This window comes from Mytilus californianus, unplaced genomic scaffold, assembly GCF_021869535.1.
Source record: "Mytilus californianus isolate M0D057914Y unplaced genomic scaffold, xbMytCali1.0.p SCAF_1, whole genome shotgun sequence".
In the NCBI taxonomy this organism is placed as follows: Eukaryota; Metazoa; Mollusca; class Bivalvia; order Mytilida; family Mytilidae; genus Mytilus; species Mytilus californianus.
This window is the reverse complement of record NW_026262581.1, coordinates 50592831-50620057: the sequence shown is the minus strand read 5'-3', so window position 1 is coordinate 50620057 and position 27227 is coordinate 50592831. Positions and strand designations below refer to the sequence as shown.

Here is a 27227-nt window from a genome sequence, read left to right as displayed (position 1 = left end):
AGTCAGTATGCTCACATTTACCTCATACTGATTTGAAAGCACAATAATGATTTGGCAATCTAACAAAAGCCAATGAGATCAACTGAGACCTGGAAAAACTGTTATTTTGTCTTTGATGAAGTTTTGATCATTAAATGGAAGTCAAAAGCATGATTGTCTAATGATCAATCTTTTAAATGATGCAGAATAAAAACCATATAAAACGTTTGTTCGTAAATGTACCAAATATCAATATACAGTGTAGGTAATCAGGTTGTTTGTTTGTAAATGTACCAGATATCAATATAGGTAATAAGGTTTATATGATTTTTCACAATACATGTACTTGATTAACAGCTTTAATTACTATGATGTTATGTCAAATTAAATGTTAAAACTTGAGGCAATTTTGTTACATTTCAAACAGCTACCAAGCTTATCATTTGTTAAAATCCTTTTAAAAGTTTTAAAAGATCTAATTTAGAACAATTCTAAGTCCTCCATTCAAGCAAACAATGTGCCATTTTACTTGCATTCATATTGCTGAAATTAACAAAATATGCTTTCATTTATTATGTACATAAGTTAAGATTTGCTCATTTCAAAGGAGACCTCAGTTAAACTTTTAAAAGAACTGACATAAATAAATAGATAAGAATGATAACTATCCATAGTATTTTTGTTTATGAAAATAATCATCTTCAACCTATTTTTAAAATTCTAACAAAAACAGTATGAAACTGATACAAAATAGCTCTAAAAATCTGACAGAATATCCAACATTGATTAATTACCGTAAACATCATTTAAAATAATTGTTTTTACCATTATCCCCAGAAGCTGTCAGTTGTAATTCAGAATTCAGACTTTTAAATAAAGCCTAAATGCAGCTTTAACAGGTTGCAGAGTCGGAGAAGTGGATTAATTGATTTTTTGCGCATTTCTGATATAAAGGAAGTGATAAATGCCTGGAGCCTGGATGCCTATTTGAAAGCTCTGTACTATAGATCACATGCTGCATTAGCATCTTTGTAAATGATTGCCTCACAATCGAACTGAAGCTAACTGATATAGAACTGATAGACAAAAAAAAACCAATTTACAACCAAAACATCGGTTACTACAATTTCTCATAAAGAAGTAACACAAACAACTTGAACGCATATTTCTACAATAATAATCTACAATCAAAGAAGAAAATTCAGGCTGGAAAATTTAATGTTTATTTTGTTCTGAAGTTTTCAAACAAGTTTAAAATCCATAAATTATCAAAAAAGAGCAATTCTAGGAAGTTATAAACATAAAATGGAATACAATGTTCACTGATGAAAGTAAGTATATTGCTATTTAGTTTGTATCTATTTTTCTTCAATAACATATCTATATCAGTGATATTAGAATTTTTTGATTTTATGAACATCATATGATGTATGTTGACATGCGATGTGTAACAGTTGTGAACCAAGAGTTGAAATATGCAAAATATTGACATAATTTGATTTGTTCTACCAGTAAAATATAAGGCAATATTACTATAATTCAGAAATTATTGCGAGGTTTCTATTAATGTGAATAATGCGACTGGGTGAGAATCGCAATAATAAGAACTTGCATTCTGATAATTGAAACGATCGATCTCTATGCAGATTTTTCGAAATCGCAATAATTAAAATCGCATTTATGTCCATTCTTGAAAAATAGCAATAATAAAGGCACTCAATAATTTTCATAAATTTACAGTATATTGGTTCTTGTTTCTAGCTTTTAGAACTCACAATAAAGGTGATAAAATATTAATATCAAATATTTTGGATTGAAAAAAAAAATGTTACTGTCAAACTTATACAAAGTAGAGCTATCTATCAGTGAATTATTGCTTGGAACAGTTCATATAAAATAAAAAAAAAATTGCTTTTGATAATTCTATAAGACATTTTAGAGTCTTCTAAATTCATCAATAAAGCATATATATTCTGTATAAGAGTTGTATAGTTGGTATTTTATAATCAAATAATCGTTACCTATAGTTCAACAGTAAATATTTCAGTTGCATGAAATAAGTAACAATTAAGACACAGTCTGAAATTAATATTGCACAAGTTTCCATCAAGCACTATTCATTCATACTAAATACTTTTAAATTTTGTCACCCATTTTACCCCATATATATAATTGATTGAATTTTTAAGTAAAGTACATATGCCATGCCAGTTCTATCAAATAAAGAAGCCTCACAACAAGAATTCAATATTTCTGATTATATTCATCCGAATTTTAAATCGAAAGATGTCATTTCTTTCAAGCTATAATGTAGAAGTTTTGACAAGGGAATGAAAAATGATAAGGTATGAAACTATGAGTACAAGTCCCCTTTCCTTTTCTGCTATATGTAAGGTTTTGATAAGATTAAAGCTTAATTAAAAGTTTCCTACCAAATGGATGCAACTATTGCAACAATAAATGATTGTGTTATCAAGGCTACATAATTAAACCTTTGATATTTTTTACAATATAAATAAGAAGATGTGGTATGAGTGCCAATGAGACAACTCTCCATCCAAGTCAAAATGTATAAAAAGTTAACAATTATAGGTCAAAGTACTGCCTTCAACACGGAGCCTTGGTTCACATGGAACAGCAAGCTATAAAGGGCCCCAAAATGATAGTGTAAAACAATTCAAACAGGAAAACCAACGGTCTAATCTATACAAAAAACATGAAGCGAAAAACACCTATGAACCACACCAACAAATGACAACCACTGAACAACAGTCTCCTGACTTAGGACAGGTGCATAAAAGTCATCTACTAAAAATGTCTCCTTCTTTCTAATTTCATAAAAACAGAACTCATCAAAGGTTTTGAGGAAACCTTCAATCTAATTTCGAGGAGTCAAGAAAAAATTAAAATCAATTACAAGCACAACAGAGTGAACCCTATAAAATTCTAGAACAAATATGAAATCATTCCTTAATACCTTCTGTTAATTATACAGAAGCTGAAGAATATGTAAAGAAAGTAATGATTGGATAAAAGGACAAACAGACAGACAGACAAACAGACAGAAGGACAAACAGATGTACAAGGGGATTGCAGTATACCACACACTCTATGTCTGACTCACTGAGTATTGATTTGAGTATAACAATGTGACAAGGTCATACCTTGTGGTATGAAAACTCCTACTAGGCATCTCAGTTTAGTAAGGTACAAAGCAGGGTAAATTTTCATTTTGCATTAAAAAAATATGTTCTTGTTCTGCATATATACTTGCCACTGGACGTTTAACATTCATCTCTCCATTACAAACTTTGAAATTTACAACAGTTCTCATACAAATTGTAAAAGAAAAATTCACCCAAAAAAAAGGTTATCCTTTATAAAAGTTGTATTTTTTTGGTCTTTCTCGTTATTTCATCAAACACTTTTTTTAAAGATTTACAATTGAACTATATCTTCATTTAAATGTAATACCATTATCTCATTCATTTTTTATGACATACTCCTTTTATCAGAATTATATAATATTGACATTAGCGAAGTAATTAATGTCACATTTATCTCCAAATGTAGCATACATCATTCACATGTTCATTAATTGAAGACAACTGGAGTCACTATTGATATAAAATTCAAGGAATCTTCAGGAAAGATTATAACATTAACATATAGTCATCAACATACTGTCAATTCAGAAATAGTTGTTATTGCAATTGTGGAATAAAAGACCCAAATGCCAGATTTCAAGAAATGCTGTTTACAAATAATGCTTATGAAATTTAAAATGCAAGCTAATATATTTTTGCAATAGCAATCCTGTTAATTTGCCAAAATTTCTGAATTTACAATATTCTATCTAACTCCAAATTTATGATATTGAAGTGCTATAAAAAGTGACTATAATCAAGGCATTCATCCCAAATATCTTTCCAACAATCTGCTTACTGAATAGATTAATAATTATTTTGGTCATGAAAATTTTGGCATGCATTTTGTCATTCAGATCATACTTTATAACAGCAATTACAAATTTTAGGCAGATATTGACATTAATCACCTCTGAAAACATAAATTCTACTGCCAAAACTAATCATTACACGTATTTGTGTGAAATATTTGCTTAGAGTCACAATGCAGGTTTTGTTCTAATAACAATCAGGAACAGCATACCAGTTAGCAAGCAATCAATTTACTTAAACATGGAAATAAACAAGAAAACTAATTTGAAAACTCGTTTTTTTTAAGCAGTTTATCATAACATCCTGTCATGTTCCAGTTCCAATTACTATTGCAAACAATTTGATTTTGCATGATAAAATTAATCTTTATGTCTTGAATAAGCTTCTTAACAATTTATTTTTATAATTTTTTGCCACCTGTTTCAATAAATACTGAATCATGGGTAATTTACAATTAGATCTGTCAGATAATGAAAAAATCTTCATATTTCAATTATTTTTTCCTGAAATACTTTTATCTTTATAGCAAAATATCGTGCAACAGCTAGCTATACTCATAATTCAAAACCTTAAAAAGTTTTATGACCCAGCTGCATTAATTCTAAGCAGAGGTATACAATTAAATATTTCTCTAAGAATAAATTACTTGTAAAAAAATATCTTATCAATAATATACATACAATTTTATATCGGCAACTCAGTTGAATTCATTTTACAAAAAGATTAAATTTTTAATGAAAACAAATCATGTTTGCTATTTTCAACTTTAATTGATATGCATGTAGACTAAACAACATTTATAAGGTTTAGTTCCTGGCAGTCAAAGTAAAACTGCTTATAACTAACAAAACAAGAGGCTCTCAAGAGCCTGAACCTGAACCGCTCACCTGTTATTTTTTTGCTTAAATCTTTCATCAATGATTATTTTTGCTTTTCAATATATGAGTGGCTTAAAAATGCCATTTAAATGTTCATTGTATCTGTCATATTTTCTTCAAAAGCAAATAAATGCATTTTACCCATATGTTCCATTTTAGCAATAGTGTCTATGTTTCTTGACGTACAAGGAAATGAAATACAAAATTTATACTAGATTCATTTGAGAAGATTTTTAAAGTTAAAAAACATAAACAACTTGTGTAAAATTGTCCTTAAAGGGCAATAACTCCTTAAGGGGTCAATTGACAATTTTGGTCATATGTAAAAACTTTTTTGTAGATCTTACTTTGCTGAACATTTTTTATGTTTACAGTTTATCTTTATCTTCAATAATATTCAAGATAATAACCAAAAACTACAAAATTTCCTTAAAATAACCAATTTAATGGCAGCAACCCAACAATGGGTTGTTCGGTTTTTCTGAATATTTCAGGGCTGATAGATCTTGACCAATTGAACAATTTTACCCCCTGTCAGATTTGCTCTAAATGCTTTAGTTTCTGAGATGTAAGCCAAAAACTGCATTTGACCCCTATGTTCTATTTTTAGCCATGGCGGCCATGTTTGTTGATGGATCAAAAATTCGGATACAATTCATAAACTAGATTCCTAAAGGAACATTCATTTTAAGTAAAGAAGTATTAGGCACAATAGTTTCAGAGGAGAAGATTTTTAAATGTTAGCCAACTTGATGAACAAATTGTGCAAAATTGTCTATAAAGGGCAATAACTCCTTTAGGGGTCAATTAACAATTTTGGTCATATTTACTTTTTTGTAGATCTTACTTTGCTGAAAATTATTGCTGTTCACAGTTTATATCTATCTATAATAATATTCAAGATAATAACAAAAAAATGCAAAATTTCCTTAAAACTACCAATTTAGTGGCAGCAACCCAACAATGGGTTGTTCGATTCAACTGAAAATTTCAGGGCTGATAGATCTTGACCAATTGAACGATTATACCATTTGTCAGATTTGCTCTAAAAGCTTTAGTTTTTGAGATATAAGCCAAAAACTGCATTTGACCCCTATGTTCTATTTTTAGCCATGGCGGCCATGTTTGTCGATGGATCAAAACTTCGGATATAATTTATAAACTAGATACCCTAAGGAACATTTAATTAAAGCTTGAAGGTATTTGGCCCAGTAGTTTCAGAGGAGAAGATTTTTTAAATAGTTTACGACGACAGACAACGACGACAGACAACGACGACAGACGACGGACGCCAGGTGATTGCATAAGCTCACATGGGGCCCAAATCGGTGAGCTAAAAAGGTGATTATCAAATTTTTAGAAATAACAATGTTGCAAGGGAAAGAAATACAGTGCACCTTTCTGCATAAAAAGATAGTGAATCAAATTGACCTTTTTTACCACCTGTTATTCATACAACTTTTCTACACACCCATTAAAAGTTCCAAGTGCAGTACTACAATACAAAGCATACATCACATAGTTTTTAATTAAGAACATGCTGTGGGAAATTAGTTAGTTTGCCATAATGGATTAGCTATGCTGACAGAACAATTTTCATCTTACATTCTGATGAGTTGTGCCTTTTTTGCAATATTGTGCAAAACTAATTGTTTTCTTCAAAACAACATGTTAGATTATTACAGAACTAACTTGGCAGAAAGACAAATATCAAAAACATTTCTTAAATATAAGTTTTTAGTTGTTTTACTCTTTATTTTGGGCATATTAATGTTTTGTGTGTGACATCATTTTCATTTTTGTATATTTTTTTTATAAAAAAAAGATTCCCATTTTGATTTAGAGATTACCTTTTCTTTTTCTAACAACTTTACAAGAAAACCAGAATACTGATATGAAGTCTGTTTCTGAAACATAATGTTACTGCTCATTAAAATAGTTTCTTTCTTAGAGTCTGAGGAGAGATTGCAAGAAATATGGTTTGTTTAACACATTTTTTAGTTTAAGCAATGGTAAACTCTTACTTTTATCGCATAACATAGAATACATAAAAAATAAACTAAAACAAAAATAAGGAAAAAATAAAAAGATGAACATTATGTAAAAAGCATTCGAAAAAAAAAAACCCAAGGAAACACCTTTAAACATATTTTTTATTTGTTTTAATTTCACTCTTATTTTTAAGGGAAAAATTGTATTACATTTTCCTGGCTTTAGGTTGGCCTTTTGTGTAGCAGGTGAAGGAAGTCAACTTAGGAGCAGTGACTGTGATTGAATGTAAGGGTGCAATATATATTTTTTTTATTAATTTATGAATAACTGCAGTGTGTATATTTACAATATAGATTTTGAAACCCATTGAACTATTTTCTTGAGAAATATTCGAAGACTTCCAAATTTGTCAGTGGGCATGGATACCATAAACAAGCTCCCTTGGAAGATGGTCATGATACTATTTGACTTCAATTTCTAAAACAGAATAATAAAGTACTCATACCACACATAACTGTTTTGTCCAGGTTTTTATTATAAAAAGTGGTAATTTTAGAAAATGTTAGTATTGCTGCCTATGGAAGAATAAATATTACCATTATCCTTAAATGGTGATTACTCTTTATACTAAAAACTTTTAAAAAATCAGTTCAGAAAAGTTTCAACATCAATTTCCGTTCCATAAAACGCAGTACCAGTACTGCAACTATTCTGAATAAACACGGAAATTGTTAATTGAAAACATAATTTCATATATCCTTTACACAACTAATTAGGTGACAAGTAAAATATTTTCCTTTCAAGTGTGAATTAATTAAATAAGAATCCATATTGGACCATTATATCAATTAAAAACAAATGTGTCTGATGTCAGTATCATACCAACGGTAATTAAAATATTGTAGATCTGAAGAAGAACATGGGAATATAACATGTACAATATTACAATTCATTCCTTTTTAACCGATTTTCTAAAATAAGATAGGATCTGTGTCATTTGATGGAGAATTATAAATAACAGCTTATAACAAACAATTATTTTTTCTGCTAAAAATCTTGAAAGGTTGTTTATATATCAAAATAATTAATTTTAAATGTAATTTTCATATTATATTTTCATTTTAGTTTTAAGATTGAAGTTTCTGACCAAAAAAACCCTCACAATTATTAGGAAACACCAAAATAGATTTTAAAGTACTTTTTTACACCGAATAAAAATATGGGTTAGTTTACTTCTTCACCTCATCATAAACACTATGTTTCATTTTGAATGCAGTTATTATAATGTCATCGAAAGAAATCTATATAACATCCAGAGTTACAATCACCTGTGTTTTTACTTCATGAAAAAAATAGCCATTTCATACTAATACTACCCCAAAATAACCTAGCTATATGGTTCAATAAAACCTATGGCAATAAATTCATTAATATCAGGAACATTAATTCATAAAAAAAGCACTCTCTCATTATCTTCTTCTCAGTTAATGCAAAATAAATTGATGTTTGGAGAAAAATACGTTTAATTTGCTATCAAGATTACTACCAGAAAATAGTTTTGAAACAAAAACATGAACGCAATTTGTTCTCTCTATTGAACTAGAAAAGTTACCGAGGACAGTTTACTCAATATGGCATAAAAAACATGTAAACAGTCCATTAAATGATTGTACCATCTGTCGTCAACTTGCAGGTGCATAGAATTTCTCTGGATATTGATCTGCATGTTATCCATTACCTGTAAAGTTTAGGTGAAATCAATTAAACCACAGTCCTCATTGTTTTTCTTCTGTCAACAGATACCAATCTTTCTCTTATTTCATGATATGATTCAATTATGTCAATTAAATATATAAACATCTAATTGAATTTGCAAAATAAATATTTACTAAATAAAACTATGGTATTTATTTTGCAATCTGAAATGAAAAGTTTGAATCATCTTTAATGGTTATAAAAGCCTATAAAAAGTGTTGATGATACTGTTGAAAATGACTTATGTTACACTCAGGGCAAAAATATCGATAGATAAGTAATGCTTTTACTTATTTCAAGGACAAAACAATTATTCATTACAAAAATATAAAAAAAATCATTGTTTTACTTGCATATTAGTTCAAAACCATTATCTAAAATCAATCAAAAGTTCAAAGGACTCAAGTGTTGATGAACTAATATATTAATTTTCTTAGGTAAAATTTAAATCATATTTTAAAGTTCATTTGTTTTTTTCTTTTTTCAAATATCATTCAGCAAGTGTCTAATTTAAGAGCCAATTAAGGAAATTATTGAAGTTTTCTTTGTTATTCCTATATTCAAGGTAATGTTTTAATTCTCTTAAAATGTCTATATTTTCTGCTTTTGCACTATAGATATAAACACACTATAGCTTAACTAATGCTGATTAAAACTTTTCCAATATCCCTAAAAGTTCTTTGAAGAGTTGCAACCAGCTGTCAAATCCTAAATTGATGGTTGTAGCTATTCACATAATACTGTTATATCCATTCTGATGCTGTAATAGTAAAATGTCCAAAATAAACAATTGGAAATAGAAACAATCAACTTTGTTGAATGATTGAATACTGTTGTTTGCTTTACGTCCAGTGGCAGATACAACACTGTTGACAATGACTTGTACCGTCAATAATGGAATTGACAGTAGATGACATCCAACTACAAATGGCGTTTTTAGTGGTGTTGTAAGTGGCATTAGAATATGAAATAATCAGAATGTACCCTAAGCACAGCTTTAATTGTTAAATACCTAGGTAAAGCCACATGCATATAATACCCATATTATTTCGTGTACATTTTTCTCCCTAAATTTTGTAAATACAGATAAAGCAGGGAAGGGTTGAGTTCTATTGAAACTAGTTTATACCTATCAGGTACCCATTCAATGGATGTGCTAGGTTGTCTTTGTTTAATCTATGTTCATGTGCCTGTCCAAAGTCAGAAACCATATCAGTTATCTCATCTTAAAATTTTAATAGATAGCCTATTAGCCTCTATCATTTTCAGGGCTGACAGTGGCAAAGTGGTCTAAGTAGTTCAACTACTGTTTTATCACTAGCTTTTCCACACTCAGAGGTTGTGAGTTCGAACCCAGCATGTGACAGTTGCTAACTCAATGAAATAGCCAATAGAGCTGAAAGTGGAGTTAAACAACAGCAATCAATCATCTATCATTTTCATTCACATCTCTTTAAACTACCATAGCTGGGATAAAGAGTTTGTCATATTGTATTCACACTGCCTATCGTTGAAGACTGTTTATTGACCTCTAGATGTCATTTGTATAGTTGGGTTACTGACCATTGGAGTATACCCCACATCTCTCTCTGATTCATACAACATAAAATTGAGAATGGAAACAGGGAATGTGTCAAAGAGACAACAACCCAACCAAAGAGCAGAAAACAGCAAAGGCCTCCAATGGGTCTTCAACTGGACCCTAAACAAATATGTATACTAGTTCTGCAAAAATGGACGTCACACTAAACTCCAAAACATATAAATGATCCAAAATAAAAAAAAACATACAAGACTTAAACAAAGGCTAGAGGTACCTGACTTGGGACAGGCACAAAAATGAGGCGGGGTTAAACATGTTTTGTGAGATCTCAACCCTCCCCCTATACCTCTAGCCAATGAAGAATAAAAAAACACACAGCAATATGCACAGCGAAACTCATATCTATAAAGGAATATATAACATAGACAATACCCTATTGTTGAACCTCTTATGTAAAGTTGAAACCTCCTGATTTGTTATTTTATTTTATCTATCTTTTAAGGGGGTTGCTGTCTCATTACTGTCTTTTAAATGTGTACCAAACCTCTCCTTGAAATCATATGTAATTGAAGAATTGTCCTGGTGAAGGACACATAAACCTAAAAGATCACTATTGACTATAACCACTACAAAGAATAAAAGTAACAATCCTGCTTGCAGATCTGTGCCAAAATATGTTACAGTATCACCTAACTATAACAATATACTTATGTAATTCTGTAAATCTCTTTATAATGTTGATTCTTTACATATGTTTACTTATTAATGGCATTGCATTGCATCATCATTCATAAAGCATCAAAGTGTGTCTCTTGGTGTTATGTAATGATCCCAAATTACCTACACAAATAAAAACTACTAATAAAGTACTCATACGAATAGAGTGAACTAAGAAGTATTGTGAGCAACCATATACTTTAAAAACCTACAGGCATAATTAATCTTCTAATAAAGTACTCAAACAAACAGAGTGAACTAAGAGGTATTGCCAGCAACCAGATAAGACTTGCATGGACAGACAGAGTAACTCCTATATATTCATTTACCCATCTCCCAATATTTCATATTCAAATATAATTTACCCATTTGGTCCAAAAAGTGACCATTTTCTTTGGTTTGACAGCTTTAATTATGTCAGTAGTCGACAACATATTTCCCAGAAGTTTTCAAATTTGTTGGAGCTATCAGAGAAAACCTATTAATTTTCCACAAATAATTCAGAATTTGTCTCAATTTTAGCTGAGCTCTCTGTTGCATTGTGTAGAATATGTATAGGAAACTGAAGCTGGTTATCTAGAGTGAAGATAGTTCACTTTACACCACTTAAAACTTCAGAGACCCAAAACAAATCTGATGAGTCTTTGGCATGATTGCAATAATAACAATTTGTGACCTTGACCTAATTTAAAGACCTTAGGTTAGGTTCAAATGCTCCTTGATCGCCAAGAACATGGTTTTGAGTGACAACACATCCTTTTGTTCTGAGCAACAGACAACATGAGTTATAAATTGGATTTAAGCTGCTAGTAGAAAACTACCATTTCAATGCAACTTTAAAAGCAACAGTTACTCTGAACTTGACATTCAAGATGAGACCTCAGAGTTAAGGTAATCAAATCTTTGATCATTGCAATAAATTGTTTTGCATTGCAAATGTATGGCTCAGAAACCAAATAGAAAGTATCTGATCAGATAGTATCAGAAAGTCAACCTGATAGACAGATGCATGTGACAATATCTGCATGTTACTGTTCAAAATATGTGGGAATAACTTTTTTTTTTCTTAAAAAACTGTGTCAACAATCTTTTGATGAAAGCAATGAAAATAATCTACAACCTGCAAATTATTTCCACCTCATCTATTTTAGTCTTTTGTCAACAATTACTGCAGCAAACCAATACTCTAGACTGATTAAAGTTGCAAAACTGCTACAAATCAAAAGAAATTCAATTGTCTGTGCACATTTTACAAATGATGTTTTTTGTCAATCTGCATTTGTCTATGCAATTCAATAATTCATACTTTCCCATAACTAAAACCAACAAGTAATGGTTAGTCACAAAACAAAACTGTTGAAAAAAAAAAGAAATCCAATGTACAAAAGGTAATATCTAATGATAAATTATGTACTAAGTAAATAAATTTAGTTAACTTCCTGCAAGCAGCAGCTCTTTGAAGGCTGTGAACAAACATTGTACCTGTAAAATCATTGATTTTAGAATTGAGGATATCACAGGGGACTGAGGGTATTTCAGGGTGTTTTTTTACTAATTAAAATAATACTTGTCAAGCAAAATAAACTTATAAGTTTTAGGTATCACATACTGATTTAGCACAGTAAAAAATTAGCTCAAATGATTTGGTTTATTTTACAGTATATTACCACATTTTTATTGAAATGTCAATATGACTACTGTAAATTCAGAAATTATTGCGATATTTTTATTATTGCGAAAAATGCAACAGGGTTATAATCGCAATAATTTAAACTCGCATTTTGAAATTTTATATACGTTTTTAAACATGATTTTTCTCAATATCGCAAAAATTAAAATCGCATTTTAGTCTAAAATGACAAAATCGCAATAATAAATGCACGCAATAATTTCTGAATTTACAGTATTAAGTATCAACAACAAGATACTGCTAAATTAAAAAAATTATAGGACAACAACAATGTCAGAACAAGTCACATAATTTATATCCTACACTATATATCAAAGGTTAACTATAAAACACCACATTTCTTTTAACCTTAAGGTGGAAGGTTTCACCATATGTAAAACGGTCTCTGTCTGTTTAATATATACATAATAAGATATGAAATTATTCTAAGCCAAAGAGATGCCCTGGATGCCATCTTGGATGTTATTTGGGATTGATGTTTTGAAAAGGAATTATCAAAGGACCATTCCAACAATGAATGGTTCCATGTGGCCATTAAAGCAGCATCAGATTAGATACCAATATAAAGATAAGACGATGTGGTATAATTGCCAATGAGACAATTCTCCACCATTTAAGACCACTGACGGAGAAGTTAGCTACTACAGGTCACCATACGGCCTTCAACAATTGCAAACAAAACCCATACCACATAGCAAGCTATAACAGACCCTGAACTGACAAATGTTAAACAATTCAAACAACAAACTTACAACCTGATTTATGACTTACATATTAGAATGCTTATCACCACAGAGATAAAATTTCTGCATTTCAAGGGGAAATCTGATTTCAAGTTCCTTTTCCTGTTTTTATTGTCCTTAATTAAAATCTGCCATAAAGATCAAATTTACAAGAGGATTTCTTTCCATGTTTTCATGTTACTATTCAGGAAATTATTGAAAAATTAATTTCTTTACAATTTCCACTTTACAATAATCAGAAGCCATAATAAACCATCTAAGATGATTGATGCCTTAATTTGACGGGGTACCGGCATTGGAGATAAGAGATTACAAGGACATTTTCTACCATAATACAATAAGTGTAAAATCAGGGGCTTGAGGAGTCCACTTAGGTAATGAGTTGAAATGTGGATTATAGTTTTAAAGGGGTTCAACCAATAACCATTTCACCAAAGTTGGTTCTGAATTACCATGTGGAAGTTTCAGGGGAGATGAAAACCTTAAAAATGTCCAGAAAGCTAGACAAAGGATATTACACTTAAGAAATAGTTACATTAGCATTGGTACAACTGATTAGGCCAGGCAAAATTATAATCAAGTAAAAAAAATTTAAAATCTAAAGTAAAATCAGTATGATGACAAACAGTTTCATCTATTTCAGCAATTTATGAGCATTAAATATATTACACTTAATAAACTTTAATCATCATGTGCAAATAAAGCTGTGAAGAAAATCAATATTAACTTGTATATAATATTCTATAATTTGTGCACTTTGTTAATTATCAGTATTAGATCTTCTCCAGGAAGACAATGAAGTGCATCACATTAATAATCAAACATTCAGTCACATGACCAGTACCAAATAAATGTCTTGGAAACAGCAACAAGCTAACAATAAATGTCATGAAATAAACATAACCATATGTGGTTTAAAACGAATACTGTGCTTTTCTTAGTTAATTTTATCTTTTAGCATGAAAGAAAAAGGATTTGAACCAAAATTAAATTCAAATTATCCAAAGTCAATCAAATTAAATGTGACTATTGAGTCGACTTAAATGTAACTTAGGAGCAGATAATGGAGGAAGAATCCTATAAACTGATCTGATAATCTGACAAAAGGAACTAAAAGTGAAAAAAATCTTTCCTCTATGGGGAATAGGGTTAATGAATTGATGACAGTTCAACATCCAGCTGCAAACAATACATGAATATTAAGGTTAATAACATGTTAATAACATGTAAATATGATATGTATTATGAAATGCCATGCATAATGTGTCAGATGGAACACTAGTTATTTTTTTTACTGCTAGTTCATCTTATTTTGACACAATAAACTGACTTAGTCATTTCATCCTTCAAATTTAACAAAAAAGTTGAATATGTTTACATACCTGAATGGCTAAATATAAAACATTAGACTTTCTTTTAAAAAAAAATCCTTTATTTTATCCAAATTATCAGAAATTTACTGCTATTGCATTTTTGTCTTCCTGCACTGCCTGGCCTTGACCTTTAAACTAGTGACCTCAAAATCAAAAGGGGTCTTTTTCACCCTAGGTTGGCATTATCAAACTAAGTTTGGTATTGTTGGACTGATGGTTCCAAACATATCTACATATCTACAAACCAAAAAGTTTGGTCTGGTAAATTAAAGATACTGTTTATGATTCAAAAGATTTTGTCAGAAACCAAAATGTTGACCTCCATACACCTGTACATCAGGACAGGATTCATCATTCATCTTAATGGCATATTGTTGCTCCTCAGCTGAAAACTTGATAGAACATGGGTTGTCTGCCCACCAATGACAGGTGGGAAAAGAAAAGTCCACTCCAGTTATTGAGTATTTAAACTGAGACTGCAGTATTGTTCCACAGCAAGAATAATAATAATATAATTATAAACAGTGAAGAGTATTTCTCTGTTCACCTGGTTGAAATAACAACTTGTAATATGCTCTGCATTCCTGAATGCTAATTTTTGACGTAATTATGTGACTGTTGGGAGTAAATTGAGATCATGTCCCCCCATATAGACGATACAAATGATATAGACCTTATGAATTTAAGTGAAATCTAACCCGAATAAAGTCAGTTATATTCCACCGATCTCTGACTAATCTTTGATTACTCAAAGGGCTATAGGCTGCTAGAGGGCGCAGAATTATTCCAAATTATTAGTGAAATCAGTAAAAATTAAAGAAAACTGACCAACTGCCACACATGAAATATTCATCTTATCAGTTCCACTTTGATGTCAATTTCAATTTCAATATCATCAAAATCAATTAATAAACCATTATATCAAGGTCTGTGATTTAATTTCACTATGATAATTGTATTTATTTAGCTTTAATCTCATATGACATGTCAGTTAGATTATCATCTAAATGGATCTCATTTGTACTAAGTTACCAATACATGTCACTATGACATTTCAAAACCAATAACTGAATGATTTATTTCCTTGTATAAATCATAAACTAGAACAAAGTACTAATAGAGACACTGTATTAAAGAAAAAAAATCATTTGACTATGTAAAATTTCTCTTTTTATATTTTATAAAATCATTACTTGAATACGCAGATTAAATAAGAGATATGGAATATAAATGGGAGTTAACTCATTAAGGTAATTTGTCCTATAGGTGCAAATATTCTTTATTTTTAATTTTCCCCTTTTATTTGTTCTTTAATAGATAATGGACCTTTTTATGTTAATATGCAGACATGCCAAAAAATGTTGAGGCTTGCAAAATGCATCATTTTCCATTGACAAATGGACGCAAAAACACTGCTCACCATCATCCATTGACATTTCTTGCTTACTTGCATAAGTTTTCAATGGAAGCTGATGTATTCTATTATATCTAACATTTGAGGACTTTCATGATATAAATAGGTTCAAATCTAATTGCAAAACATTTTTTATTTACAGGGGTTTTTAAGCTTCAAAGTAACTTTTTGCTTCCTTCTCTAGGACTGTTAACATACAAGAATATCTGACATTCAAGGTTTTACAATAGACATAAATTGCAAATAAGCCAGACAAGCAAACTACAAGTCATGAGTAATGACTCTGTTTTTACCAATAACTCTAGAGAATTCCAAGTGACATTCAGACAATACTGAATTGTAATTACAATTCACTGTATATGACAGAACCAATATTTCAATTTTTTCACAAATACTCTAATATATACTGTTTTCCCTTTCTTTGGGATACTTAATAGAAAAAAAAAACTCAGGGGAATTAATATGTTAACAATACGGCTTTAGAAACTGAGTACCTCATGTAGTCAGAACTTGCAACCCTGAATGACATCATCAGCAGACATTATTTCATATCACCCACACAGTATTACTTAATAATTCTATTGTACTTTTATTTCCTTCTGGTCAGAAGCATCAGCTGACATACAAATTTTAAATTGTTGGTCTTCTTTTCTAAACTTTGTTTGGCTACTTGGTATTATGATACAACCTTCAGTGAGCAAGCTAACATACCCAATGCCCCAACATAATTAATACAAGACATTTTTACATGTCCTCTCCCAAAAAAAAATAGCCTTTCATTTAATATTTTTGATTATTGATCTCATCCAAGGTTTTTATTTAAGTGTAAACCTTTTTCATATTTGAATAGTACCTGACGATATAAGGACCTTTCATAGAAACAAGAAGTAACATAAGTTATTTTCATAAGTTCCCCCTACCTCCCTCTACAGACATGGGTACTTTACATAAAATTAAATATTTTGTTTACAGTAATGACTGCATTTTCTCAGAACTATTAGTGCATCAATTGTAACATTCAGCATTATTTTTTTTTGCCACATTGATGCATAGAATATATAAGCAAGGTGTGTTAAATTTTGTTGATGTATTCTGTTTTTTTCTGCAAATATCTATGAGATTGTCTTATCAAACAATTCAACACACTTTGTTATCTTTTAACTCCATTTAAAAAACAAAATAACTCAATTTGCAAACAAGTAGGATAAAGTTTTTGAATGTTATAATCTTTAACAGCATGTCTCGTTAGATAATAAAATCAACAAATCAAAAATCATCATAACTAAGTTTCAAAACGATATTATAGTATTGGCATTATTCCATTCTGATCTTTAAGAATCTATTCAACTGCCATAAAGCACTTCAACATCCATTTAATAGTACAGAAATCTTTACAACTCTTTAAGAATCCAAAAGTATCAATAATCTATGTGGCAATGAGCATCAAGTGGTTTATACAGACCTGGGGTTTGCGAGTCCCGATTATAAGCTTATCATTGGAATAATTGTACAGGGAAATCCCACGGCGAGCTAGACAAAATGAGCAGTTAGTGGTAGGATTTTATCTCAAATATTGATTGCTTATAGAGAAAGTTTTTAGTGGTGATATTTTGTCTGACCTGCCGTAATTCAAGTCAATTTTCCTGTATTGCTTGTATTATTGACAACTCTTTCAGTACTTGCATGATTCATAAGGAAGCTTATTTGTTTTTGTGTTCTAACATTACAGTGTATCATTAGGGAAATGGTTCTTGCAGACAGGTTTGTGTCAATTTGCTCACTTGCTTATCTCTTTAATGTCAACTCTTTACTGCATTCAAATAAATTTTTAACAAAATTCACTCAAAATTTTTGTCCTATAGTTAAGGTTTATAGGGGTGAAAAATACATATTAATTCTTTTTCATAAAATTTAAGAAATCGACAAATATTTTCATTGTTATCATTTACGTCTATTTGAAAAAAATACTCAAATTTCCGTACTGATTTTGTGATAAGGAATTTGTTTTTGAAGATCCCGGAGCAAAATTATTAATATCTCATTTTCAAAACTGTATGATTGCACTAACATGATGCACTTTTCCAGAGATTAAAAAAAAAACTGGCTTCTAGCATTAAAAATTAATAATACATTTAAATGTCATACGATTGATTGGGTTATTAAGTAACTTATAGTAAACAATGATGGTGTATAAACTGTATGCTCATATTGATCAAGATCTCCAGAAGCAATAATTTTATCTTGTATTTCATGCAAAACTACAAAATCTGCCAATTTGAAAATAGTCTCATTTTGAGATCTTGTCATTTAACATTTCGATATGAGCCAAGGCTTTACCCAAATAAAGATATTTTGCTACAAAATGTCTTAGCAATATAGAATAATGACATTTTTATTATTGATACTGACTTTATCAGCAAGAATATCAAGTGAGCCCACAAGGGTAAGCTGATATTAGAGCTGATCATGGAAGTAAAATTCAATATGTTTTTGACATCATAGTGACAGTTGACTTCTCTGAATAGAATTGTACAGATAATACACCTGACTAATTTACCAGTAGAATAATTATAATTTTGAAAGTACTAATTACTAATTTTGCAATTTCAGGGGCCAAATAATATACGGTACTAACTCTTTTTTCCTTTATAATTCATTATGATTAGTACTTCTCTTGACTATTGTCTTTATATTAAACAATATCTTATGCTTTATCATTAAGTGCCAATCTGCCTAAGAATCAGGCAGTGGTGAAAACGTGACAAACAAAAACCCACTCAACTATACATCAAAAAAGTTCAGAATGTATAATGGTGCAGGAATATAACATCTATTTCCTTTTCCAGTTCTGGTATTTCTAGATATAATTTGATTGAAATGCTCTAGAGATTAACAATTAGTACTTTGCTATCATTCTAACCAAAAATTATTTTGATATTTTTTGAATTAACAGACACTCAGAAACAAAAGACCAGCTACCATTTCTTACTCAGGATGAGGGTAACTTCAAAATAGGATGGGATTTGTCTGGTGGTTTTTTCGGCCATGTTTTGAAATTCTTCTAAATTGCCTGATTCTTACAAAGACTGGCACTTAAAATGTTACACAATTCAAAAATTACCGTAATAAATAACATATAAAATTATACACAAAATTAAGAATAAAAGATATTTGAATGGAGTAAATTTTTCAAATATGCAAAGTACTAAAGAATTCTAAAATACAATGAGAAGTAACTAGTACATTTTCAGTATTATATGAAACCCTGTTCAGTCTCTGAAAATGAAAATTCATATGCTACCATTATTTATAATATTTTATTTTAACTTCTAAATAAAGGCGTCAAGAAAATATAAAAATATCAATTATTACTTAAGCCAGTCTGACTGTGCTGTCATTCAAGTTATGTCATAATGGTAATTTGCCAGCTTGTAGCAGACAGACTATTTCAGGATCATCTTGGCTGAATGACAAACATAGAACACATGTGTCACCCAAATTTTTTTGGCCAGGAATTGGATAAATAATTACAAAATATGTACTAGTTTTCTGCTCTTTGGTCTGGTTGTTGTCTCTTTGACACATTCCCTGTTTCCATTCTCAATTTTATTATGATAGGGTTTGGCTTTAAGTTAAATCTTTGCTTAGTGACAAGCATTCAAGATTTTTACCAAAAAATGTAATTTTATTGCTGTATAAATCATGCATAAAGATGAGAAATTTTTTAAAACAAAAACAGCAACTGTTTGATGAAATACATATATTCACCATTTGATTTTGCAAATTGAAACAAGTTTGAAATATTTTGATTTTAGGGCTTTGTTGGAGCTAAATTGTCCTAGCTTCTCTGATTTTTTATTCAGAAAAGTGCTATTATATATATTTCCATAAGGATGTTACCCAGTTAGCATATCATAAGATACCCACATATATTTCAATCTTTAATTGATAATATTTCATTTTACACAAATATGTGGTATTTTTTAGGTATCTCACAGAAAATAAGAGCCTTAACAGCTGCTGGCATATTTTTTAAAAATGTTTTTTGTTAGCATTATGAAACATGCAATTCAATAATTATGTCAAAATTTAATGCACAAACAAAATAAACAAAACACTTCAGTGCTCAGTGCTTCTGTTTTCAATATATTTAAATGTTTCTGAGAGCAGTATAATTAAGTTAATATCCTGTTATTCTCATCAAAATTTCTAACTATAATTAGTAAAATGCAAATTTTCATAAAAGTTCAATTGTTTCTAATGTAATTGACAAATAAAATGCACATTTGAGATTACCAATATGTTATCAAATGTCGGTCTACAAATTAAAGTTAGCTAAGCTTAATCGAAATTTTTAATTTAAACAAGGATTCTGAATTTGCACAAGTAACTAGGCTACCACAAGTCAATACATAGAAAACTTAGATACAGTGAGCAACTTTGGTTTTCTGAGAACAAATATTTTGATTAACTTACATTTTGCCATGCATTTGAACAATTAGACATTTTCAGTTTAGCAGAATTAATAAAGCAGTACCCAGTATATAAGATGATGTCTGCATAAAAATTAAAATTAACAAGAGGTGTTTGGCATCACTGTATTGTTACATTGCTGTCTTATCAATGATATAGCAACATCTGCTTTTTTAATCACATTAATTCATTGAAAAATGCCATTAAATCCAAAGCACAAGTAAACAAAGTCTGTTCAAAAAATATTGATATTTATTATCCATTTGAAATGTTTACAGATCCAATCATGATTTTTTTTTTATACTGTTATTGAATATCTATGTCTTAGCTGACAAGCCATGTTCCACTTGTCCCTAAGCAACATACATCCTTGATTCAGAAATCACTGAATATATCTTATTTATAACCAAATTTTTACTTGCAATGATCAACAAAATGGATACAACTAGTAATGCAGGAACTGCTTATCCTTCTAAGCATTGAGTTCACTCCTGGAATGTGTTGGTTCATGTGGATCAATCTTGAGTTTTTTTGGTATGGTTTTGTGGAAGTTCGTCTTTTTGTCATTTAACTTTTTGCCACAATGTTGGTCAGTATCTTAAATTTCTCCCCCAATTCAACCAATGCAAATTCTTCTACACTTCTTTGAATATCTACAATAACCTATATAACATAATTAACTCTAAAATTTAGTGCTGGATGATTTAATACATAGGACAAAATTTTTGATAAGGTGTGACTATTTCCTGATCAGGAGACTTCTCTTAGTTACATGTATTTAATCAATTACTAAAAACTAGATTCAGTAAAGGAAACGAGACATTTAGCCACAAGATCATTAAATATGATGTTCCTTTTCAGGAGAACTAAAATATTCTGAACATTTTCAGACATTTGATATGAGTAAAGTACTGTAAATTCAGAAAAAAATTTCTGAATTAACAGTATTGCCAAAGAAAAAATTTATCATTTCATCTTTTCTTAATGTTAAAATTGTGGTTATTTTTTTCTTTTTATAAATTTTTCATAATAACTTTTTAACTTTTTTTTAAGTCTGAGCATTAATTTTGATATCACTTGTGATTTTTCAGTTCAGTTGTACTCAGAGAATCTTTTTCAGTCTTTCCATTTTAAACTTTTTATGTTTTCCTATATATCTTGTGAGAGGAAACTGAAGAGACATAAACAGATAGTTGCACTCTTCCAAATCCTAAGAACTGTAAAGAAGACATCAAACATGTCAACTTAAATCTATTTAATTCCTTATGTGACAAAACAAAGTATATTAATTCTACGTTATATGTTTCAGGACACTGACACAAACTTGATGAACGGCAGAGACAAATCGTTAAAAGCTTTCAAGTGAGATAATTATCCAGCTCGGATGCTTTTTTTCCAATTTGAGGTGACATAATTTGAACTGTGTAACAAAACCATTTAATATACATTTAGTTGTGACAGATGCCGTAGGAAATCTATTATTTCCTGTTCATCCCTGCAGACATTCAGATGAGGAAAATTATGGAACTACAATACTGACAGTGCCAATTTACAATTTAACTAGTCCAAATAACGAAAATGGTAGTCTTCTATTTAAATCTACAAGACATCAACACAAAACAATCCAACTTCCATTTCAATCTCTGGCGACTCTACAGGATGATTCATCAGCTGAAGTAATTAAAGAAAAGAAAATGTGATAATTGAACTATTTAAGGAAACATGCATTTATCCCAAAGAGAGCTCATAAAAAGGAGATTTATTATATTTTTGCTGCTTGGAGTGAAATTATTCACTGGTATTGAAAGTAGAATGGATTGGAATGTGGAATGTCCTTTGAAATGTGCTTGCTATATCGGAAGATTAGATACAGAAAATTTCAAACAAGTCATGAAAATTGTCAACTGTACAAAGGCTGGACTTTCTTTAATACCACAAAACTTGTCTTCTTCCACCGAAGCTTTAATTGTGTCAAGTAACTCAATAAAAGATCTTGATCTTCCACCTAGGATGAGACAGTTGAAATATTTAGATGTGTCGAACAATAAGGTTACAAGTTTTGACAAACAAATACAAAAACTGATTCAACTGAGAAATCTTAATCTACATAGTAATTTTATCACTTCTCTAAGAAATGGACAATTTTCAGGCTTGAAGTATTTAATAAACTTAGATTTATCCAAAAACAAATTACGTTACATCGAGAAACATGCATTTGGAGGATTAAACTACGTTCAACGTCTGAATTTAGAAGATAACAACTTGAATATACTTGAAAATCAATGGTTTGTTGGGATGCCATCTTTAAAATGGTTATATTTGTCAAGGAATGTTTTGAGAGAATTGAAGAATGGTGTATTTGATACATCAAATCATCTCGATACTATCAGTTTTAAGGAAAATAAAATACGGAATATTGAGAATAATGCTTTCTTTGGGCTAGAACAACTTGCTACACTGGATCTTTCTAACAACAATATATTATCTATTCCATCAAAATCATTTCTCAAGCTTCCAAATTTAAAGAAACTGAATTTTGATGGCAATCCAATTTACAGACTAGTACGGGAAACATTTTGTAATCTTAACGTTTCTGTACTTTCACTAAGTTACATGCCACACCTTTCAGTTATTGAGGAAGGTGCGTTTGTCAACTTAAAAAAACTCATATCACTTCAAATTCATGACAATCAGAAACTTGTGTTCATTGATCCAAATGCATTTGACAACATTCCAAGTCTTCGAAATTTATATATTCACAATAACCGCTTGCGTGTGCTTCCTCACAAAATTATTCAAAGTCTGCCATCAATTAAAGTTTGTCATTTTTACAGCAATCTTTTGCATTGTGACTGTAACATTGACTGGATGGTCAACGACATCTTGTCTAAAAATCACACATCAATCATGTACGATGGGGCCATGTTAATTTGTTACACTCCTCCTAGCAGGTATGGACTGCCGATTGTCAGTCTTCCACAAACAAATGAAACCCAAAACTGTGTTCCAATGACAATTCCTATCTACGATAAAAATTATGAAATGAGTATTGGTGAAGAATTACGACTTGAATGTCATGCGACCGGTGTTCCTGAACCAAATATAACTTGGATGTTACCCAATGGATCAATGTTGTCTCAGAGCATTAAATACAATAGAATTGAAGTGAAAGATAAGTTTATATTAATCGTAAGACATTTACAAAAGTCTGACAGCGGTTTGTATGCATGTCAGGCTGCGAACAGTGAAGGTTTCGATATAAGTGAAACATTGGTCAAAGTAATCAATAAGCCTATAAGAATAATTGCATTACCATCAACCTTAAATTACATTACAATTACGTGGAATGGCACAAAATACTGGTCTATGATTTCCGATTATCAAATACATTACAGAGAAGCTAAGAGTAGAGTTAATTATAGGATTGTTCATCTAAGCCCGTATTCAAGACGATATACATTTTCTAATTTAAAATCCTATACGAGTTATGAATTTTGTATTGTCTATGTCTATTCTACCGAAATGTATCCAGTGGATTGTATCAATGCAACGTCTGGAAAGGCATTAGATTATCTTCCAGGAATTACGTCTGTCAATACTAAAGCAGTGGCTGCTGTAATAACAATAGTTGTTATGATTTTTATATTAGCATGTGCAATAATGGTTGTAAGAAAATTTAAGAAACGGAAGAGCTACAGTAGCACTACTGATGAAGAAGACACATTTGTTACGACACAAATTCCATTAGAAAATGTCTACCAGCCCAATACCTATATGTGTTCTTCAAAAACTTCCTTAATTAGAGCTCAAGAACAATAAAGCAGCTTAAATGATTGAAGTTATTCTTAATTTAAATTTTCATTACAGTCATACCTGAATTTACCATTGGAATGAATGAAAGTTGATGATATAATTAAGAGAGATCACATTAATTTCCATGTAATTATATATGTGTCAATTCAGTCTTTATTTGTTCATCAGCAACTTAAAATAATAACTCCTTTTTAAGAGGAAAATTATTTCAATGAAGCAGACTTTAGAGAATCTTTAGGAACTAAAAGAAATGTTCACTCCTTTTATTTCATTTTGTGCTTCAGATGACTTTTGAAGGTCTAAAATAAGCAAAATATGAGACTTTGCTATATTTATACGACTAATGACTTCAATGGGGAATGAATCTGTGAGCTAGAATGGTTTTTAACTTGGTTGATCTTCTAAAAGAGGGGATAAATAAGGCAAGATTGGATGTATTTATTTTTGTTTTATTTGCATAATATTTGAAAAATCAAAAATCATTTCATTGTTTCATTTTTTAATGTAAAAAAAAAAAGTAAATCAAAAGTGGTCAGTATTGAAAATATCTATATATAGGGCATCAAAATTGAATTGTACAGTCATGATAAAATAACTTGCACATGTTTTTGTTGTTATAATTAAAGTCAACTGAAAAAAATATGATTAAATCATCATAACCAGATTACAAGGAAAACACATTTGGAATACAAATGTACTATCTACATATTCAACAGTTAAATACTTATTTTTCTTTCATATTTTTTTCATAGAAATATATTTTAAGCATTAAGAAAATTGTTTTGTTTTATAACTTCACAAGTAGAAAATGAAGTTAAGAACTGCTACTAGATTTAAATGTTAAACCTTTGTTGTATTGATAGTACATTTCTAGTCTGTTATGAATAAAGATCAAAGTAAAAAAAAATATGTGTGCTTCAAAAATACACAAGAAGAAAAATTAATGTAAATACATTGAAATAAGGTAAAAAAAATTAGGTTATGTTTTTCTAATTTTAGTTGAAACCAATATCATCTTTGCTTTAAGGGGGTAAATCTGGGCTAAAGGAGATAACTCTATGAATCAAAAATGTGTTTGTAATAGTCAGTGTTTCAACAATGCTTTTTAAACATTCATGTGAAACAGAATCAAAATAATCTATGCTACTTTAAAGCTTACAATATATTGATGAAACTGGTTGACAAAATCAACAATGAAAAAACCCTTACTGTATAGTATGTCAGCTATAAAAGGCCAGTATTTCTATTCTATTACAGGTTCTGACAAGAATGGTATATGCATGTGGACATATTGTAACTTATGATAGAAGTATTTGGATTCCATCAAATAAAATCAATTCTTTATATAACAAAACTTAATTGTCTGGGATTTGACATGACAATTTAAAATGTCCATTTTTTGTTCTGTTCAACTTTGTTACTAGCATATTGACCAAGATACCTTTTAAATATACAAGGGATGATGTATAAATTCTTAATATTTTTCCAGAACTGTGATGAACTAAAAGCAAAAGTATAGATGTACTGGTATGTACATATTAAACATTCTTTCTTAAACTGATGTGTTAATATAATTTCAATTTTTGTTCACTAAAAAACAGTGGTAATTCATGGAATAAATTAGTATTACCAGTTCCCTTATGTTCACTTTGCCCATCTTCCATGTCTACTATTGATGGTTTTACAGAAAAATCAAAATTGTTATAACTAAATCTAGTCAAAAGCTCTTCAAGGTACAATTGTATATATTTTACACACATGCTCTGCATTGTTATTTTATAATCATTGTGTAAATAAAATTTATGTGCTATAATGAAATTATCATTTTGTACAATTTATTGTCTATTTCTTTTATTGTAGTGGAAGAATTATTTTACATTATAAAGTTTCAATGGACAGCTACTACTTTCAAGCATTCCATACAATAATTATTTTTGACCATCTGCTTATAGGATCTGAGAAACATGAATAAACAAAAACTTAACATTAAACCATGATCCTTGAATATGAGGTCAAGGTCAGATGAACACTGTCACACAGATCATTCTATACACCAAATTTAGTTGACCTACTACTTATAGTAACTAAGAAATGAACCTTAATCACAACACCTTAACACTGACCAACAAACCATGTGAAAATGTAGTCAAGCTAGGTTAGTCTAATAGATGAACCCTGCCAAAAGGTCATGTACACCTTACAATCATTCCATACACCAAGTCTAGCTGATCTACTGCTTATAGTATTTGAGAAACAGACCTCATCATACAAACTTATTGTTGACCACTGATCCATGAAATGCAGTTGAAGTCAAGTGAACCATGTCAGACGGAACTGTAGACCTTGCAATGATGCTATATATATCAAATAACATTGACCTATCACTCATACTAAGTAAGAAATTGTTTACATTCAAGTAGGACAATAAAACTATTTATGTATCTGTATTACAAGCAAACATCCTTTACTTCACACCATTTGCGCAACAAAATCTGATATACACCATGTTTACTTCACACCTGATTTACTCTCATTTCCTTTGTAAGACATCTACTTTGTTGTCCTAAATAAACATGAAATGCTTGACATCGGACATTAATCAAACAACAAACAATCAATCAATCACCACTGATGTGCCCCATCCAGGTATACATCTTATCTACTGCACAGCTTATTTACTATCATCCACTTTACACATAATCCGATATCAAGTAATTAAATGGTATTATTCCACTGTTTAAACATATTGATAGTTTAATCAATATTTGATTGGTTGAGACTATCCCACGTGTCATTGAACAAATCTTCATATTCCATTCTGAGGATCATATTCCCCTCTGAAATGTCGGGATTACTTCGTGCGACGTTACGCGCGGTTAATGTACATAACGTTTTGAA

The 27227-nt window shown here is 30.1% G+C and overlaps 2 protein-coding genes across 5 annotated transcripts in view; one reads left to right on the top strand and one right to left on the bottom strand.

The window, feature by feature from the left end:
* The window catches only part of LOC127720636 (mitochondrial inner membrane protease subunit 2-like), a 48265-nt gene that overhangs the window by 11027 nt on the left and 10011 nt on the right, over window positions 1-27227 (bottom strand). The gene's annotated exons all lie outside the window — the stretch shown is intronic.
* LOC127720621 (leucine-rich repeat neuronal protein 1-like) lies at window positions 760-26147 on the top strand. Of its 3 annotated transcripts, none has more exons than XM_052227309.1 (2): window positions 760-1310; window positions 21826-26147. In XM_052227309.1, the coding sequence occupies exon 2, from the start codon at window positions 22239-22241 to the stop codon at window positions 24333-24335; it is 2097 nt and encodes a 698-aa protein (XP_052083269.1). In that variant the 5' UTR covers window positions 760-1310; window positions 21826-22238; the 3' UTR covers window positions 24336-26147. The 3 variants fall into 3 exon arrangements, with proteins under 3 accessions (XP_052083269.1, XP_052083285.1, XP_052083277.1); XM_052227325.1 differs by lacking the exon at window positions 760-1310 and adding an exon at window positions 17530-17596; XM_052227317.1 differs by lacking the exon at window positions 760-1310 and adding an exon at window positions 17658-17804.